At 41.9% G+C, this 18,494-nt stretch overlaps 2 protein-coding genes across 5 annotated transcripts in view; one reads left to right on the forward strand and one right to left on the reverse strand.

Annotated features, from left to right (window-relative positions):
• The window catches only part of ATG4A (autophagy related 4A cysteine peptidase), a 60,759-nt gene extending 48,012 nt beyond the window's left edge, over positions 1 to 12,747 (forward strand). For both annotated transcript variants that reach the window (XM_040404876.1, XM_040404875.1), the window contains exons 12-13: positions 173 to 284; positions 12,256 to 12,747. In XM_040404876.1, the coding sequence (XP_040260810.1) occupies positions 173 to 284; positions 12,256 to 12,317 (174 nt within the window). In that variant the 3' untranslated portion in view covers positions 12,318 to 12,747. The remainder of the gene's footprint in view (positions 1 to 172; positions 285 to 12,255) is intronic.
• A 3,586-nt stretch (positions 12,748 to 16,333) lies between these two features.
• Positions 16,334 to 18,494, reverse strand: part of COL4A6 (collagen type IV alpha 6 chain) — a 271,820-nt gene continuing 269,659 nt past the window's right edge. For 2 of the 3 annotated variants that reach the window (XM_040442329.1, XM_040442328.1), the window contains exon 46: positions 16,336 to 18,037. In XM_040442329.1, coding sequence (XP_040298263.1) covers positions 17,777 to 18,037 — 261 coding nt within the window. In that variant the 3' untranslated portion in view covers positions 16,336 to 17,776. Of the gene's footprint in view, positions 18,038 to 18,494 lie in introns of all 3 variants that reach the window. The other variant, XM_040442327.1, reaches the window with a different exon arrangement.

An 18,494-nucleotide genomic window follows, 5' to 3' on the forward strand; every position in this document is an offset into this window, starting at 1 on the left:
AGTTAAGTAATATGTTTAAAAATCTTTAGTCCCGCACAAATATTGAAAGTGCCCCCCTTCCTTTTCTCACTTATCAGTCTTAGCTTAGTAACAAGAATTGTCTTTGATTTTGGGTGTTATGTTGGAGATAACAAGTGTTCATCTTTCATCAGATGTTTCTGTTTTTCTCCAGGAAATATTAAAGAATCAGAGTTTACGGATGTTTGAACTTGCACCAAAGCACCCTCCTCACTGGCCTCCATTCATCCCACCAACCAAGCCAGAGGTCTCCACAACAGGTGCCGGTTAGTAATCAGATCAACTCCTCATGTAAATGTTTGTATCTCTTTTTAGATGAATTCTAGACGATTGTTAGCTATAGTCTCCTACACAATGCCCAGGAGCTGCTATTGAGATAGAGGTCTGTTTTTTTATGGAACGGATCTTCCTAGGAGCACGAATGAAGGTGTCACGTCAGCCATGTAACATTGAGGGACACTGAAATAAAAAGGGCTGGATAGAGTGATACAAGTCTATCCAGAAATATTTCTAAACGTATTCCACTGCCTCCGACCTCCTTTCTTAGTATAATTTCTTCATATTCATGAGGACAGCATATTGCTACCAGGGGCAGACTGGTCATAGACTCTACAAGGAAATTACCTGGTGGTCCAATGCCAAGGATGCCGCCTGAGCCCTCTTCCGAGTACATAGCAACCTGATGCCATCAGCATTAATTAATGCTAGGCACATCAGGCACTTATCCACCTGGCCGGCAACGGAAAGTGCCCTCCTGCATTGTATGACCTACAGTTGAACACTGCAACTGGGTTGGCAGTATTTTATGCTGGACTGTGGTATTTGTTTCTGTTGGTGCAGGATTTTGTGCTGCACTACAGTATTGCTAGCCCCACCTACTTAACCCCTTAGTGACCACCCATATGCCTTTTTACGGCAGTCACTAAGAGGCCTTAGTCTGAGCCGCCACCTTTTCATGGTGGCCCGTTGTAAGTGCTCCAGGGGTCCCCCGTGCAGTGGAGAGTTGGGGCTCAGCTCTCACATGAGATCCGCTCTCCTCCTCTAACAGCTCGGACCGGCAGGGGTGCTGATTCAGGCTTTTTAACCCCTTACATGCAATAGCGCCCACCACATGTAAGTGGTGACAGAGGGAGCAGACTCCCTGTGTCTCCCATTTGCACCCCACAAATGCGATTGTGGGGTGCCGATGTGTGTAAAGGCTGGCTGGGACCTCCAGCCAGCCTTTACACTACTTCTCTCTTGCGCAGCCTGCTGGTCAATGTCAGTATAGCACTGACATTAAAATGCAATGCACTATAGGGATAGTGCATTGTATTTTAGAAGCAATCAAAAGATTGCCTTTTATAGTCTCCTTGTGGGACTATTATGCGGTTTAAAAAAAAGTTTAAAAAAATTCCACTAAAAGAAAAAAAATAGCAAAAATAAAATTTCCCCCACATTTGGTATCGCTGTGTCCGTAACGACTCGCAGTAGACAAATATCATGTAAATTATCCCCTATAGTAAACACCGTAAAAATAAATGCCAGAATTGCTAATTTATCCTAAACTTAATAACAAGCGATTAAAAAGTATTATTTACCCAAAAATGATACCAATAAAAAATACAAATCATCCCGCAAAAATAAAGCCTTCACATAACTCCATAGAAAGAAAAATAAAAAAATTATATTTCTTGGGATGTGACGATGCAACTTTATTCTTTTTTTTTTTTTTTTTAAAAGGGGTTTATTTCACAAGAGTAGTAAAACATAAAAAAAAGCTATATGTATTTGCTATTGCTGTAATCGTACTGACCCAGAAAATAAAGATTTTTGCCGAAAACTGAACAGCAGAAAGAGTTAATAAAAGTTAATCAGGAAGTTATATGTACCCCAAAATGGCACCATTAAAAACTACAACTTGTCCTGCAAAAAACAGGCCCTCATACAGCTACATAGACAGAAAAATAAGGCTACTTTCAAAGTCGCGTTTGGTGCAGATCCGTCATGGAGCTGCACAAACGCATCCATTCAGATAATACAACCGCATGCATCAGTTCAGAACGGATCTGTTTGTATTATCTTTAACATAGCCAAAACGGATCCGTCTTCAACACCATTGAAAGTCAATAGGGGACGGATCCGTTTTCTATTGTGCCAGATTGTGTCAGTTTCATCAGACGGACACCAAAACACTGCAAGCAGCGTTTTGATGTCGGCCTCCAGAGCGGAATGGAGGCGGAACGGAGCCAAACTGATGCATTCTGAGCGGATCCTTATCCATTCAGAATGCATTGGGGCTGAACTGATCCGTTTTGGACCGCTTGTGAGATCTCTGAACGGATCTCACAAACGGAAACCAAAACGCCCGTGTGAAAGTAGCCTAAAAAAGGTAGACGACCGGTGATGGTCAGTTCGCAGTGTTCGCCAGCGAACACATGCGGGCTGCCATCTTTAGTAAGGTAGACTCACCCGTCCGGCGATGCACAGCTAAGCCCTTACCTGTGCCGGAAGCCGGTCTGAAATCAAATGCAGTCAACGGGAGCAGGCAGTTCCGAGAACAGCCGCCGGGGGCCTTCATCGGGCTGTCCTCGGAACTGCCTGCTCCCGGTGACTGCATTTGATTTCAGACCGGCTCCCGGCACAGGTAAGGGCTTACCTGTGCATCGCCGGACGGGCGAGTGTCCCTTAATAAAGATGGCAGACCGCATGTGTTCACTGGCGAACACTGCGAACTGACCATCACTGTAGACGACGATGAAAAAAGGAAGAAAAACACTTGGTCAGTAAGGCCCAAAACAGGCTGGCCACTAAGGGGTTAAGTTGGCCCTGCAATCTGTCGATTTGGACCCACCTACAACATGGGGCCACTTCTAGGTTTTTTCCAGGGTTGCTTTACTTTCCCAGTCCGCCCCTGATTGCTACAAAACCAGTGCTGGACTGATAGTCTTTTCTCTTTGTATGCACATTTTCCCATCACTTACTACTTCTCTATGAAATAGGAAAACCCTTTTAATGGGTCTTTATATTACTTCATAGTGTTTGACATTTGTGGTGTTTTTTTTCCAACAGAACTATATTTCATATAGCCTGATGCTTTCTACCAATTCCAACAGAGGTTCAGAAACAGGACAATTCTTCCCTCCTTGTCTTATGTGGCGAAAAGGGGAACAGCGCTCATAGGGTAGTAAGTTTTGCTTGATTTATAAAACAGGTGAAGAATAGTATTTATGCTCACCTTTTGGTGTTGTGCGATCATAGGCACAACACTAGTGTAGGTGTGTGTAGGCAAGTGGTCGGCGCTGCCGGTATCGTTCAGTCCTCGTTCGTGGAGTTGCCAGTCCTCCGGAGGATTAATACAATAGAAGACAGGAATAGAGTGGTTAATGGGGGCCACCAATTTTGATACCTCCTGGCGCAAATACACGACCTCAGTAACTTGGAGAATATTCTTTTTTATTTAAATAAAGCGTGACAGTGCGTTTCGGAGCTGCAACGCTCCTTTTTCAAGTCTAAAAGTTGATAATTAGTTTCACAAAATAGATAAAATTATAATCAAAGCCATAAGGAGAAATTAATAAATAAAATTTAGCTGATTTGCAAGTTGATTGTAGTAAACATAAAAATAGAATAAAAAGTCCATGAACTGCTAATTATTGACAGTGACAAAAATATGTAATATCATGTAAAAATGGGGATACAAAGTCATCCTCCTATTCAAGTGAGGATAGTAAATGTAATGAATTAATTAAATAAGTAATAAAAATCATTAATTAAAATAAGATCATTCATGATTCAGATACATACAAGCCATGTACAATCCAAAAAACATGTATTTAAATCATAATGATGTTATCATGCCCATGAGAGAGAAGTAGCGCTACCAGGAACAATAATAAATGATACTCGTAACATTATGACAACTGCAAATAGAGGAAATGCTATATTATCAATGTTAATACCTGTGTAGCGGTATCTGTGCCTCCTGGTACAAATGGTGCGGTTTTTCTGCGTTTGTGAGAAAAGCGCGCCATAATAAGGGGTCAGGAGGGAGTGGTGACTATGAACGGTTGTCTGAAAGGGATAGTGGCGCTGCCGGTGCGGGCAGATGCGGACACGAGCGTTCTGAGCCGTAGGAGTGTCATAAGAAGGGATGGAGCGCTGCGTGTCTAGTCAGTTGAATGGAAGGAGCGCGATCAGCGGGGGAGAAATGATTATATGAATGGACTAGCTGACATGTAAAAATGTGTATATATACGGAATGTAAATGAAAATTGGTTATTGTTGTACAGATGAGATGTATATATAAATTGGAAAAGAAGGAATGGATAATGGAGTTTGTATCTCTAAGGCTACTTTCACACCTGCGTTAGGTGTGGATCCGTCTGGTATCTGCACAGACTGATCCGCACCTATAATGCAAACGCTTAGATCCGTTCAGAACGGATCCGTTTGCATTAGCATGAACAAAAAAAAAAAAAAAAAAAAAAAAAAAATTTTTTTTTTTTGGTTCATGATAATGCAAACGGATCTGTTTTGACTTTACATTGAAAGTCAATAGGAGACGGATCCGTTTGAAAATTGAGCCATACTGTGTCAACTTCAAACGGATCCGTCCCCATTGACTTACATTGTAAGTCTGGACGGATCCGCTTGCCTCCGCACGGCCAGGCGGACACCCGAACGCTGCAAGCTGCGTTCAGGTGTCCGCCTGCTGAGCGGAGGACAAACGGTGCCAGACTGATGCATTCTGAGCGGATCCGCATCCACTGAGAATGCATTAGGGCTGGACGGATCCGTTCGGGGCCGCTTGTGAGCCCCTTCAAACGGAACTCACAAGCGGAGCCCCGAACGCTAGTGTGAAAGTAGCCTAACTAGGGGATTTGTATGCTGTGTATTGAATGAATGGAGAATATAAATTTGAATTTTAAAGGCAGTGAATTGATGGAAACAGTGTATATAAATAAATGAGTCTTGAATTAATGTATATATTTCACTATGTGAAACTTAATATGAGTGGAAATATGAAATATATAAAAAAATAAATATATATATATACATACATACACACTATTAATAATATAAATAAATAAAAATAAAAGAATGAATGTAATAAAAATAAGGAAAAATAAATAAATAATGAGTAAAAATTAGAGTTTAACTTATGGAAAATAGCTGAAAATAAAAAGGGTTTAAAGGCACATAAAGTAATAGTGAAAATGAGTCTGAATACGTGTACATATCCGCACATTAACACACGTACAGAGTGTGCGTGTACACACACACACACACACTCTGAGGCATACATACATACCTGTATGCGTACACATGCACATGTATATAAAGAGAGGGGAGGAAGAGAAAAAAAACTAAAACCCCAACCTATCTCATATCAAAAACAGTTACTTTCAAGAGATTCATTAAGACCGTAAGGTGCTATTGTTTGCATCTTGAAGATCCAAAACATTTCTTTGCGTCTAAGTTTCTGGAAGCGGTTAGAGTGTGTGATTGGGATGTGTTCAATGGGTGTTACCATAAATTTAGTGTGGTCCTTATTGTGAACTTGTAAAAAATGTCGGGATACCCCATGTTTGGTGAACCCATTGACTATGTTCCAACAATGTTTATTTACTCTCTCTCTCAAGCCAAGGGTTGTACGGCCTATAAATTGGAGTCCGCAGGTACATTCTAATAAATATATGATATAGGATGAGGAGCAATTCAAAAAGTGTTTAATTTTGAATTGTTCTCCGGTGCAGAGGTCGCACTACATTTTTTTTGGAAGAGTAAAAATTCTCCTCCTACCATTTTTGAGGAGTATTTTTAGGCGAGGAGGAGTACAAAACTTGAAGTAGTAGAAATAACTAATAGTAGGCCTACATAATGTTAAGGGCTTGTTCACATCTCCGCTGGAGGCTCTGTACGAGGCTCTGTCGCAGATTCTGTCAAAGACTGGCCAAAAAAAACTTACATTAAGGACTTTCTTGTCTGGTAAAAAGATAGGATCCTGAACAGAAACGGAATAGACTCCATAACAGCTACATGGTGTCTGTTCATCTCAGCCTGATCCAGCACTTCCATTATTTTCATTGTTCTGCAGAACAACAGAAATAAATAGTGGTGATGTGAACGGGGCCTAAGAGGTGGGTATGCAGGGAACCGTCTTAATAACAGCAGGCAATTATAGCAGTGATAAAGTATAGTCCAGTATAGTGGATCTTCCCTGTACATTATCACCAGTCAGACAGGTCAGTCATAAAAGTGACAGCTCCCCTGACAGAAGCAGTAGGCCGCAACAGCCCTCTGGTTTTAGGTGGCATACAGCTGCATGTAGGTCTATGGGAGTTACAGGCAGGGACCCATTAGCACTGGGACCCTGTCCTTGTCCACACCAGTGGATCCTATGACATGTTACATGGGAGTGAAGCAGAGCTTCACTTCCAGCCTAAGTACTGCAGAAAGGCATGAGAGCCACAGCAGAGCACAAGCCTGCCAGCCTCTTACAAACCCCACTGCCCTCCACATGCACAGGGCAACTTCAGAACACCAGTGCCAGGGGCATGCCCCCTCCTCTTCTCAGAGCATACACACACTGGAGGCTGCAGTGCCACAGCTCTGTGCCTTTACACCATGAATTAATACACATACTGTAGACATAATACATGGTGCCCCTGCCCACAGCACCTATCACCACAAGAGAAGAGGAGCTAACTTACTGGGCACATCCTGAGCAGGAAATCTCCCAAGGTTTTGACTGAGAGAGAGCAATACCTTTATTTCACCAAATCGCAGGATGAAAAGGGGAAATGCAAAGTTTCATTTGTGTGGGTCCTTCTTCTGAAGGAACAGCAAGAGTTAATAGAGCTTGGTGCATGTGTGCAGATCAACAAGCTGAAGCTACCCAAGCTGTACCCACAATGCCCATACAATCTGTAATGGGAACAGAAGGGAAAGGAAACGGGATGTAAGATCTTACAGTAGGACGGGATTAGATCGACTGAAGGGGTTAACAATGGGGGATGCTTTGCAGACAGCTCGGCACAGTCCGGTACTAAACAAGTTCATGGCATCAGGTAAACCTCAGAACACTCCTTTGGTGCAGTGTTTCCCAACCAGGATGCCTCCAGCTGTTGCAAAACTACAACTCCCAGCATGCCCGGACTGCATTTGGCTGTGCGGACATGCTGGGAGGTGAAGTTTTGCAACAGCTGGAGGCACACTGGTTGGGGAACTCTGCTTTGGTGCATTATCAGTGGTACACACTGTAGAGATGATACCTGGTGCCCCCCTACCCACAGCGCCCCTCACCACAGTAGAAGAAGAGCTAACTTACTGGGCTCATGCTGAGCAGCAGCTGGGACTGGAGGGCGAGCCCTGCTCTAGTTCCTGAACATTGTGCTCCGGGTGCTGTAGAGTGTGGGCAGCACCCACTGCGAAAGCTGCCCTGTGCAGATGGTGTGTGCACATATAATTAGATCGCGCGCTGCAGCTTCAGAGCGGCGTGCTGAATGGTCGGCAGCCCGCTCAAACTGACCAATAACAAAGCTCCTTACTTGTAAGGAGCCTTGTTATTGGTTTTTTCAAGCAGCATCGCTGCGCTGCCTGTGCCGTTCACAGCGCTCACTGTGATGAATGGCAGGGAAAAGTCTAAGGCGTATCGGTACACCTTAGACTTTTTCCAGGGAGTAAAATGCCCTGAACAGGTGTCTATGCCGCTTGTACAGGCGTTATTGCGACCTCTGTTCCGGTGACATTGCTGGTGAACTGAGAGATACATGTGGAGATGTTCAGACAGCATTTACATCGACGATGACCACATTTAGAGCTTCCCAGAAGTTGAGGAAATAAAGTAGTTGGATGACGTTTGTTGCTCTTTTTGGCTTGTATGTGACTGAGAGCTAAAAGATTCTTCAGGGACTGGACTCTTCTAAAGGTAATCTGGGGTTTTGGTTTGATGTACTTCTTTAAAAATGGCTTTTGTTTTGGAATCTGCACTTGATAGTTTGACTCTGAGTGGCGTAATCCTCGTCACTCGTGCAGTCTCTACGTATCCGCTTAAACTGACTAAAGGGAATGTTATTTTTCCATTTTTTATGGTGTGAACTTTGGTAGTCCAGATAGCTATTACCATCGACTTTTTATTTTATTTTTTTAAGTTTTAGTTTTTATGGACTTTCCTTTAAAGGATAAAAATAGATTTAAATATTCAATGGCTGTATTGGAATCATTGGCTGTAAACGTGAGATTAAACATATTATTGTTCAAATATGAGGTGAATTCAGTAGCATCATTCATACTCCCATCCCAAATGATTAACAAATCATCAATATAAGGCCTCATGCACATGACTGTTTTTTTTTGCGGTCCGCAAAACGGATTTCCGTTGTTCAGTGATCCATGACCGTTTTTTCTTCCATGGGTCTTCCTTGATTTTTGGAGGATCCACGGACATGAAAAGTGAAAAAAAAAACTAAGTCAAGTGTCCATTGAAAATTATAGGAAAAACGGACACAGATCACGGACGCGGATGACTATCTTCTGTGCATCCGTTATTTTTCATGGACCCATTGACTTGAATGGGTCCATGAACCGTTGTCTGTGAAAAAAATAGGACAGGTCTTATTTTTTTCACGGACTGGAAAAACGGATCACGGACACGGAAACCAAACGGTGCATTTTCCGATTTTTCCACGGACCCATTGAAAGTCAATGGGTCCGCGAAAAAATTGAAAATAGAACAACGGCCGCGGATGCACACAACGGTCGTGTGCATGAGGCCTTACGCTTATAGAATATTATCTTGTTAGACCAGGGGTGTTTACCATAAATGTATGGTTCTTCAAAAAGTCCCATATACAGATTTGCGAAAGGCGGTACCTTTAGTCTGTTTATGTATTTTATTTTCGAAAGTGAATGTATTGTGAATACAAATTACTCTTGTGAGGTGGGCATTGCTTCATCTTGTTGGAGAAAATGTTGCATTGCTCGTTTACCTGCCACATGTGGAATATTCGAATAAAGGGCAGAGACATCTAATGTGACCCAGATAAATGCCTCTTGCCATTCAACGTCCTTAAATTGAGAGATTAGGCTAGGTGAGTCTTTCAGGTAAGAGGGTAATCTGATGACATGTTTCTGTAGTAGAATGTCTACATAATGTGATAGGTTACATGTTAGGGACGAAATGCCAGAGATGATTGGTCTCCCTGGGGGGTTATGGATGGCTTTGTGTACTTTAGGTAAATGATCAAATAAAGTTAAATTCGGATGGTCAACGGTAATGTATTCTTTTTTTTGTCAGAATCTGTTGTCTTTCGGCCTCTTTCAAAAGAAGCATTCGTTTTTTTAAATCTTCTTTTAGCTGATTTTCAGTCAGGATTTGATAATATTCCTCATCTGTCAATATCTTGTAGGCTTCTGCCAAGTAATCGTCTCTATCCTGGATGCCTCCCCCTTTGACTGCGTTCCTAATTATAATGGTCTCATTGGACATTACATTTTTAAGGGCATTTATTTATTTTTACTGAAATTATGGGGAACGATTAAATCTTTGTTTATGTTGCTCAAGTCTTTGGTAACTGCCCCAATGATGAACGGGGTTGTACGACGATTTAGGTTTTAGTCCTGTATTAATCACTTTGGGTACTTCGTCCAGAGATGTTAATATATTATCTGGTATGGCATGACGTGTGGCTTGGGGTTTGACAGCTTGAATCTCAAAATATCTCTGTAATGTCAGTTTACGAATAAACAAATTTAAGTCAACAAATAATTCAAACTCATTGAATTTCCCTGTGGGGCAAAAAGAGATGCCTTTTTGTAGAAGTCTAGGTTCTGCATTACTGAGTTTGTGTGTAGATAAATTGAAGATGCGTACTAGTGCGTTATCTTGTTCCTTTTGGGGCTCAGGGTATTCATGTCAGGTTTCTTGATTGCATGTGGCCTCATTTCTTTGGGGTTCATTGTGTTTTGATTTCCCACCGTGTGTTCCTCTCCGAAGCTTATTTTTCTTTTGAGGCCTCTTGCTTGGGTGGATCGAAAAAAATCTGTTATCATGGTGGTCCCTGATGGTTGCCTTAAGGCATAAGTGGCTTCCGGGGTCAAGGCCCCGGGTAGGGGTAAAAAAAGATATTGATTGGTGTTCACTGGGATCTGGAGTATCGTGGGAACTGATATTGTGGATAGTGGATAAGTGAGTCCTCTGAAAGAGTAGAATTGTCATTATTGCAACTGATCTGGTTGTTATCAATTGACTTGCTGTTATGAATTGGTATGGGAGTAGGATGCAATGGTTGCATTACATTACACATGGGGGAATTGACTGTGGTTGGTGGAAAGTTAAGATGGTCGTCTTGAAGGTTTTCCAGGTCTAGTGTTGATGGTGATATGCAATGAGTTAGATGGCTGGGCTGGTGGTGTGTTTGGAACAGAAGGTGAGGGACCAATGGTAGTGGAAATATGATTGAGATGAGGAGTGAGTGGTTCCGGGATGTTATGTGGTTTGGTGCATGTTTCAGTGCTGAGACTATGGGGTCTATTGGTATCATTACGAGTTCTTGGTCTATTGATATTGAAAAAAAAGTTTTTATGATATTGTTTCCTAGTGGTGGTGTTTTTGGAATTTGGTTCTGATGCACGATGCATTACAGGTACCTGAGTATGATGGTATGGGACATCAACCGAACGGGTACCACCTGTATGATGAGACTTGGATATGGCTGGATTCATATTATTGGCGGATGGCCTGGAGGAATTGCCCATAAAATTATGGTGGTGATTAGATTTGTTTAGCCAGAATTTTATATTATTTGTACGGAAATCTGACCTATCTCTGTTGAGTTTAGTGGTATCCACTGTTTCTTTTTCGTATTGAAGGATTCTACATGTGATCAGACGGTTGAATTTAATGAAATCACTATGTGTTGCGTACTGTGATAGTGTGACCACTTGTTTGTCTATTTGGTCCTTTAGTGTATTACATAGTTGTTTAAGTTTGGTACAAAGTCTCTCAAGCATACCCTAGGCACATGTTAGCATATACTCATCGCATTCTTTTGTAAAGGTAATGTCATTTTTAAAAGCACTTTCAAACCTCAACCTCAGGCCCCTGGGTACCAGGTTCTCCTTTAGATAAACTTCAAGCAGCAACCAGTCCATATGATGTTTTATCTATTTTGTGAAACGGATTATCAACTTTTAGACTTGAATAAGGAGCGTCGCAGCTCCGAAATGCGTTGTCACCCTTTATTTAAATAAAAAAGAATATTCTTCAAGTTACTAAGGTCGTGTATTTGCTCCAGGAGGTATCAAAATTTGTGGACCCGATTACCACTCTATTTCTGTCTCCCTCCTTGTCTTGAAATCAATAAACATTTCCTGCCATCTGCAGATATGTCCCTCGTCTTTCTATAATAAAAAACTGCAAGTGTTATAGAATTGGTGAATGAGAGGGCAAAACACATAATGTAACACCATTCAAATAGTAACTCCAGATATTTATTGTACTCACAAAAGTAAAAGCACACAAGCTACTAAGAACACAAATACTTTAACCCCTTTAACAACCAAGAAGCCCTCAGTGCTATGCGCTGTACAATCCTAATGCTAAGCCCTCATGCACACGACCGTTCCGTTTTTGCCCATTGTAGAAATGCCTATTCTTGTCTGCAAAACGGACAAGTATAGGACGTTATATATTTTTTTTGCGGGGCCACAGAACGGAGCAACGGATGCGGACAGCACACTGAGTGCTGTGGCATCTTTTGCGGCCCCACAGAACTATGGTCGTGTGCATGAGGCCTAATGGTGGCAATGGGCATCAGGAACTGATTGGAGACCAATAAAGTTGGTTTCCATTAGTTTAACTCCTTAGTTTCCATGAGGTGTTTGATGGAAGGAGGAGGCCAATTGTTTACTATGGCAGTCAGGAGCCTAGCAATCCTGGTCTGCAATAAGCATCTGCCTGTGAGGCCATGCTGGTGGCAGTCATTGTGATCTGCTTTCTCCATCAGCGATTCATATCACATAGCTTTTTTGGAGAAGGACAGGGTGTACATATCTACAGACGCAAAGAATTCTTTGATCATTCTAGTGGACAAGCAAAAGAGGATGTCTGGTTTTGGAACCTTCATCAGATCTGGTAGAGCACATTGGGCTATATGTGAAATATCACCTTAAGAAGTGTGAACATAGGCACTGTGTTCCTGAACCCAGTTTGAGGTGGTTGCCGTTAAAAAGACCTCTTTTCTTTCCCAACAGAACTAATTGAATCCACTGATAAACTGTTTGAAGAGGAAGAGTTTGAGATCCTGACCGTGTGACAAGGTTTCAAGTGTTGACTATTAGTGGATCGCTGATACTCCAACCTTTGCTAGCCAGAAAGTGCCTCAAACACGATCGATCACAGAGCACAATCCAGGGGCATTGGACTAACGGCAGAAGTTGTATGGAAACCTCCATGGGGAGAATCACACCGCTACCTTGCATGTTCCTGTCTCTGGGATCACACAGCAGGTTGTTTACAGCCACACTCAGTGTGTCCAAGGAGCTGGTTGTCAGACACTTGGGCTTAAGTCGTTGCAGGCCAGTGTATTCTACAGTATATCAGTAGCGACAATGGTTGCCTGTTCCTTTAGCAATACCCTAACCCATAGTAGCCTACGGGATTTTTGCATATTATTTAACACTTCCATGCTGGAAAACTGTATGTAATTTGTAAGACTCATAACAATAATTTGGGGTTTCTACGTATGTATTATTGACTTTTTTCCATGGAGGGTTTTCTGTGTTATGTCCTCCCTGGTAATGATGCAATTGTATGATAAGATCCAGGCAGCATTCTGTATTTTTATGTTGCAATGTCTGAATGATGTCTGTCGATGACATACGGTGAGTAATGTTTTTTTATAGCTGCCGCAGTTTGTAAGATTTACCGACAATCACTTATTACAATTGTGCCAATTCATTTACACCATTCACATTCATAGCAATACGCTTCGTGAAAGGAGCCATCTCCTTACATACAATACATTGAAACAACAGAATTTCTCTTCTGCACTTTTTTATATAGATTTTAAGCATTATACTGTAAGCGTATGTGGAAAGGTATTAGTGGGACACGGAGAGGTAAGCAGGCAGTGTTTTTTACTTTTCACTACATGATAACTTTACCGCACTCAGGTTTGGTTTACTACGCATGAATAAATTCATTGTGTATTATTCACAAATATCGTGTCTTACATGTTGGATGAAATGGTTTTCTGCCAATGAAATATGAATATATATGAGATTTGTGTCACTGATTACACATGGCATTATAAGCGACGAGGACAGGACTACTGCTGCTTCAGTTTACTGTCAGTTGAGCAGAATTTTTCTTTGACAGAGATAAAGAATATTAGCGTGGCAGCTCATCATTTGTTGTGCTGTCTGAATTATCTTTGTGTCTATGACTAACTTCACTCATTAAGAAAAAGTCCGAACACAGACCATGTATAAGAAGATGCAGAGCTGCAATAGCTATGTTGTATGGCCTCTGTACAGCACTGCATTAAAGGGGTTGTGCAAGAATGGGTGAAAGGGGCTGGCCCACTTGGCTGTAGTTGCAAAGGGAAGCTTACTTACCCACTTCACAGCATTGGCTCCCTGCTCCTCCTCCTCCAGGTCTGCCATGCTCCAATGAGCTTCCTTGATGTAAACATTCGGTATGACATGGCCACAGCCAATCAATGGCCGCGGCAGAGACTGGATCCCTTTGCGTTATGTGACCATTTGTCAAGACGTAAGGGGAGCTTGTCACCGCCACAGCCAGTGATTGGCTGTGGCGATGTTAAATCCGATGTTTACACGAGGGAGCCCAGCAGAGCATTGCAGGCTGGGAGGAGAAGTAGCCAGCACCGGAAAGCAGGTAAGTAAGCTTCCCTTTATAGGTATGGCTTTCCTACCCCCCCCCTTTTATTCTTGCACAACCTATTTAAGGTGGTATTCCCTAGAAGTGATGGATCATTACTAACACAGGTTAAGAGCAGCAAAAATCTGTGAACTGTTGGGCAGATTCAGGAGAATAGTCAGCTAGGAAAAGGAGTTGCACATACTCTACGGCTACCTGCACACCTTGTGGACCATGCACAGTTTTTACGTGTAACGGAGTACAGTACCACTTTACAACAAGGTCTGCAGCTTATGTGGTCCTGCGTGACCGGAATACTCTAAGATTCAATGCAACAACAAAAAGAAGAGTATATATAATACCTTACATATGAAATATATATTTTTATTGATAATTAAAAAAGTGTACAAAACACTGTCATGAATAACCTAGTATGAGTTTCCAAAGTTGTTAATACAATGTCTATAGCGTCCAATAATTAATTTAATACATATGTATGGGTTACAATTCAATATGCAAGGGAAACACTATATGCGTGGCTTTATGAACTGCAGGGTATGGTAATCTCTGCTGGACTAAAGTGACTAGTGCATAATAGTAGATAAGATCGATGATCTGTCATGCAATGTAAAGAGACTAGTGCATAATAGTAGATAAGATCGATGATCTGTCAATACCTATAAGGTGACGATATGGACGAAGGTGCCGCTCCTCGACGCGCGTTTCGTCGTCAGTGAGTTTCTCAGGAGGAGTGAACTTTTAATGGGGAGAATGGTGGTGTATTTAAATTACATGTTGTCCTATCACGGGCTAGAGCCTGGGTCATGTGTTGAATATAATTACCTTATGCTGTTCAGGTAATGAACGCGGCGCATGACCCGCCTCTTCCTACGTATAGTGTCTTCCGCCCTCACCCTGAGTCGAGTGTCGGAGAGGGCAATCACTGACGTCACTTGTGACGTGGATTGAACTGTCCGGCACCCGATCTCGGTGGATGACGGCGCAAGCGCACGCATGGTGAGACTGTCATGCGCACCAAAACCTTTAGCATACTGAAAAAGTACCAGCAAAGTGTATTAGTTAAGCCAAATCTCATGTACACTTTGCTTTCTTTCTATGTGTAAATTGACCTGCCGTATGTCTAATCTTTGTGCGGTTCTGCAATGCAATGTGTGAGATCTGCAGCTGTAACAGTGGCTGCTGTACGCCGCTGTTCTCCTGCTTACCGCCGCAGTCCCGGGCGTCGTGTTCAGCAGTGATCTGCTGCCAGTGTTTACTTTCAGCCCTGGCCACAGCATGCTTGCTGCTTGTTTCCTGCAGCATTTCCTTAAGGGCCGGCGTGTGTCACTTCCTGTGTCTTATGGGTTGGATCATGTGACCTCGCCAACTAATCCTAGCCCTCCTGCACATATATAAGTGGCTCAACCCCCTTTCCAGATGCTTCAGTGTCAAGGTCCTTGTGTCCTGCTAAGGTTTCTAATATCCGCTTGTGTTCCTGACTCGTACTTGTGTTCCTGGACTCTGCTACCTATTTGATCCCTGCCTGCTTGCCTTGACTCTCTTGTTGCCAAGCCGGATTACCTGTACCTGTGCTGCCTGCCCTGACCTATTGCCTGTCTGACTTGCCTGGTCCTGCACTATTGCTCCTGGTAACAACTCAGCCTGCTGACAACGCCTGTACCTCTGCTACCTTTCTCAGGTACCTTCTGGACCAGCTGCCTTGTGTGCCTATCCTCCTCAAGAGGTAGCGACCTGGGGTTCCCCTCGGGAAAGTCTATCCCCACCATCAGGGGTACTGTAAAGATCGAGGGGTTCACTTAGACAACGCCCTTAGAGGAGGTAGGACACATGGCACAGTGGGTTCACACCCGCTTGTTCGTGACAGCAGCAAAACCACATCAAAAACACACGCAGATTTTAGTGCAGAAATGCACAGAAATCCATACACGGAAATTCGTGTGGGTATTTCTGTTTGTAAATTTTCACACGTGTGCAGGTTCCCTACAGCAGCATACTGGTAGGATATTCTTAATAAAGCTTATTTAGACTGTTGCATTTAAGAAGCCAATAAAAAGAAATCAATTGAAAGGTGTTAACAGCTTCTAAGATTAGATATTTTTTCTGGTAGCAAAGTAATTTTCCATCAACATCCTGCACATAGATTTCATTAGGCAGCACAGACTGCTGGAAGAGCCAGTCATAAATTACATGGCCCCTCTGGCAGCGCAGGCTCCTTCAATGCGAGAAACTCGCTGCGTGTGTCAGTGCAAGTTCCCGTTCTGACCTCTGCTCCTGCTATCAATGTAATTCAGTACATTCCAGGTTTCACAGGGACATACAGTCTTATAAATCATTATAATGATGTGTGGTCCTGTCAGAGGAGTGGAGTTCAGAACGGGAACTCACACTGCCACACGCAGCAAGTTTCTCACATTGAATTCGCTTGTCTGTGTCTGGCCTAACTTCTTCTGTGCAATACATGTCTTGCTTCTGTGTGCATTGCTATCTGGTGATGTCATATGTCTACATGTCGACAGGCATATTGCCATAGCGTCCAATTTTCTGTTGGGGTAAAAAAAAAAATTATCGACACTGTTTTAGTGAGGGATCATTTTTATTCAAAATTTACACAGTGGTTGTGTTCACTTCAAATCTTTCTATTCAAATTTCCCTTACACAGTAAATATTATTCATGTTGTGAGACATATGATGAAGAGTAACAGAGCTTTGCCTCAGTAGTCCTGAATGTGGAATTGCACCTAAAGGAAAACTCTGCTATAGTAGAATAAAACACAAACAGTTTTGGAATAAAAATCCTATCAAGTAAAATAGAAGCTATTGTACAAATATAATCAACTAGAATTTACATATTCACTGTGTTATGTCTAGCCTGTATATGGGCAAATGTGAAAAAAAATCTTTATAATTACAAAACATAAGCACCAAGGCTACCTCGGAAAGACCGGGATCTAGTGGTCAACAAAAGAAATTGGTGAGGGACAGTCCCCAACGTTGGTGGGATGTAGAATATTCTAGAGCAAGGTCAGTACAAGTCAGGCTATCCAGGTCTTCATAATGATGGCTGTAGCAGTCTTTATGGAACATTATAATCATTCATCTTTTAAGGCTTGTTCACACATCCTTAGTAGTACATGGCTGGAGATCCATCTTCTTGGCTACACCACCTCATAAGGTACTATGTGAACAAGCTATGGATCACCGCCATCGAGAATTCTTTAATATACAATAATACGTGTCTAGTTTGGTATAATATAATGTGATGCTGCAACTTAAGTATAATAAAGCTCTAATATAGTGAAAATGTGCAAGCATCCTCAGAAACAATTCACTTTAGGTTTTGCATCGATTTAGGAAGTCTTACCTATATTTTGACTTAAGTGTCCTTAGAAAATATGGCGATCTTATGTATCTTAAGGTGAACATTACAGATTATACTTTGGAAAAGTGACTGAAGTAGCACGTCATATTCAAGTTACCTAATACTCTAGCCTAGCATGCTGCAGCAGAAAGTCACCTTAATCTATGACAGTACCACATAGTTGTAGATGAGTATTTTCAGAAGGCGTTTCTGAGGTAGCCAGGAATAATACACTATTTTAAGACAAACCTAAAAGGTTAGCACCATTTTTTTTGTTTAAAATATTTACTTTTCAAAATGCGACCTGTCCATACTTCATGTACAGTGTCTCACTCATTTGTCCAAGGGATGAGTTTACAGCAGATATCCTTGCTATTTTCTAAAAAAGTGCCTTGTTGTCATCTCCAAGCTTCAAGGCAGTTGCCCATGGATTAGGTTGGCCAGCTTCCATGCCATTTCTGAACATTGACTGAGGCTGGAAATCAAGTTAAGTTCTTGGAAGGACAGATGTGCTACAAGTTCTTCATGCAAACCTGACAGCGGCTCACACGTGTTCGAAGCTGTCCAGATTTCAGTGTTTCAGAAGGAGGAGCAGCACCAAACTGTCGCCTCTCTTCCACAGTCGTAAGCCAGAAACTGTACTTATTTGCAAAATAATGGCAAGTTCCTCTTCCTCCATTGCATTCAATGAAAGGTGTAGCCCGGAAATCTTCTAAACATGACCCGGGGGATACCAAGGACTGACCACCTCCTTCGGCACCAGCTGCTGTGTGCTGTGGAAACAATCAGCAAGATGATGAAGCATAGAAACCAGCATATCAATATACAGCATTTGTAAATGTATACATTTCCACAGATTCCTAGTTCCTTATGATATACAGGTACATAATATATAAATTAAATTCCATTTAGTGTTTTTTTTTTTTACTATTTTTCACTTTTGACCACCCTATTTATCCCCTACCCTTTTTGGTTGCCACAGATTTAAAGGGAAAGTGTCATCAGAAAACAACCTATTGTTTAAATCACCTTTTTATGTTTAACATATCTTTGAAGAATTTTTGAGGTTATTTTTAATTTTTCAAGTCAATATCTATATTTAAACAAAAACTATAACATTCGGCAGTTTTTCGCACTGGCCACTAAGCCTAATAATAGGAATCAGTTCTTGGTCTGTAAAGATCACTTTACCGCAGTTACCTGCTTATCCATCATTTTAATCCTGCCTGT

Source organism: Bufo bufo, chromosome 8 (assembly GCF_905171765.1).
Source record: "Bufo bufo chromosome 8, aBufBuf1.1, whole genome shotgun sequence".
In the NCBI taxonomy this organism is placed as follows: Eukaryota; Metazoa; Chordata; class Amphibia; order Anura; family Bufonidae; genus Bufo; species Bufo bufo.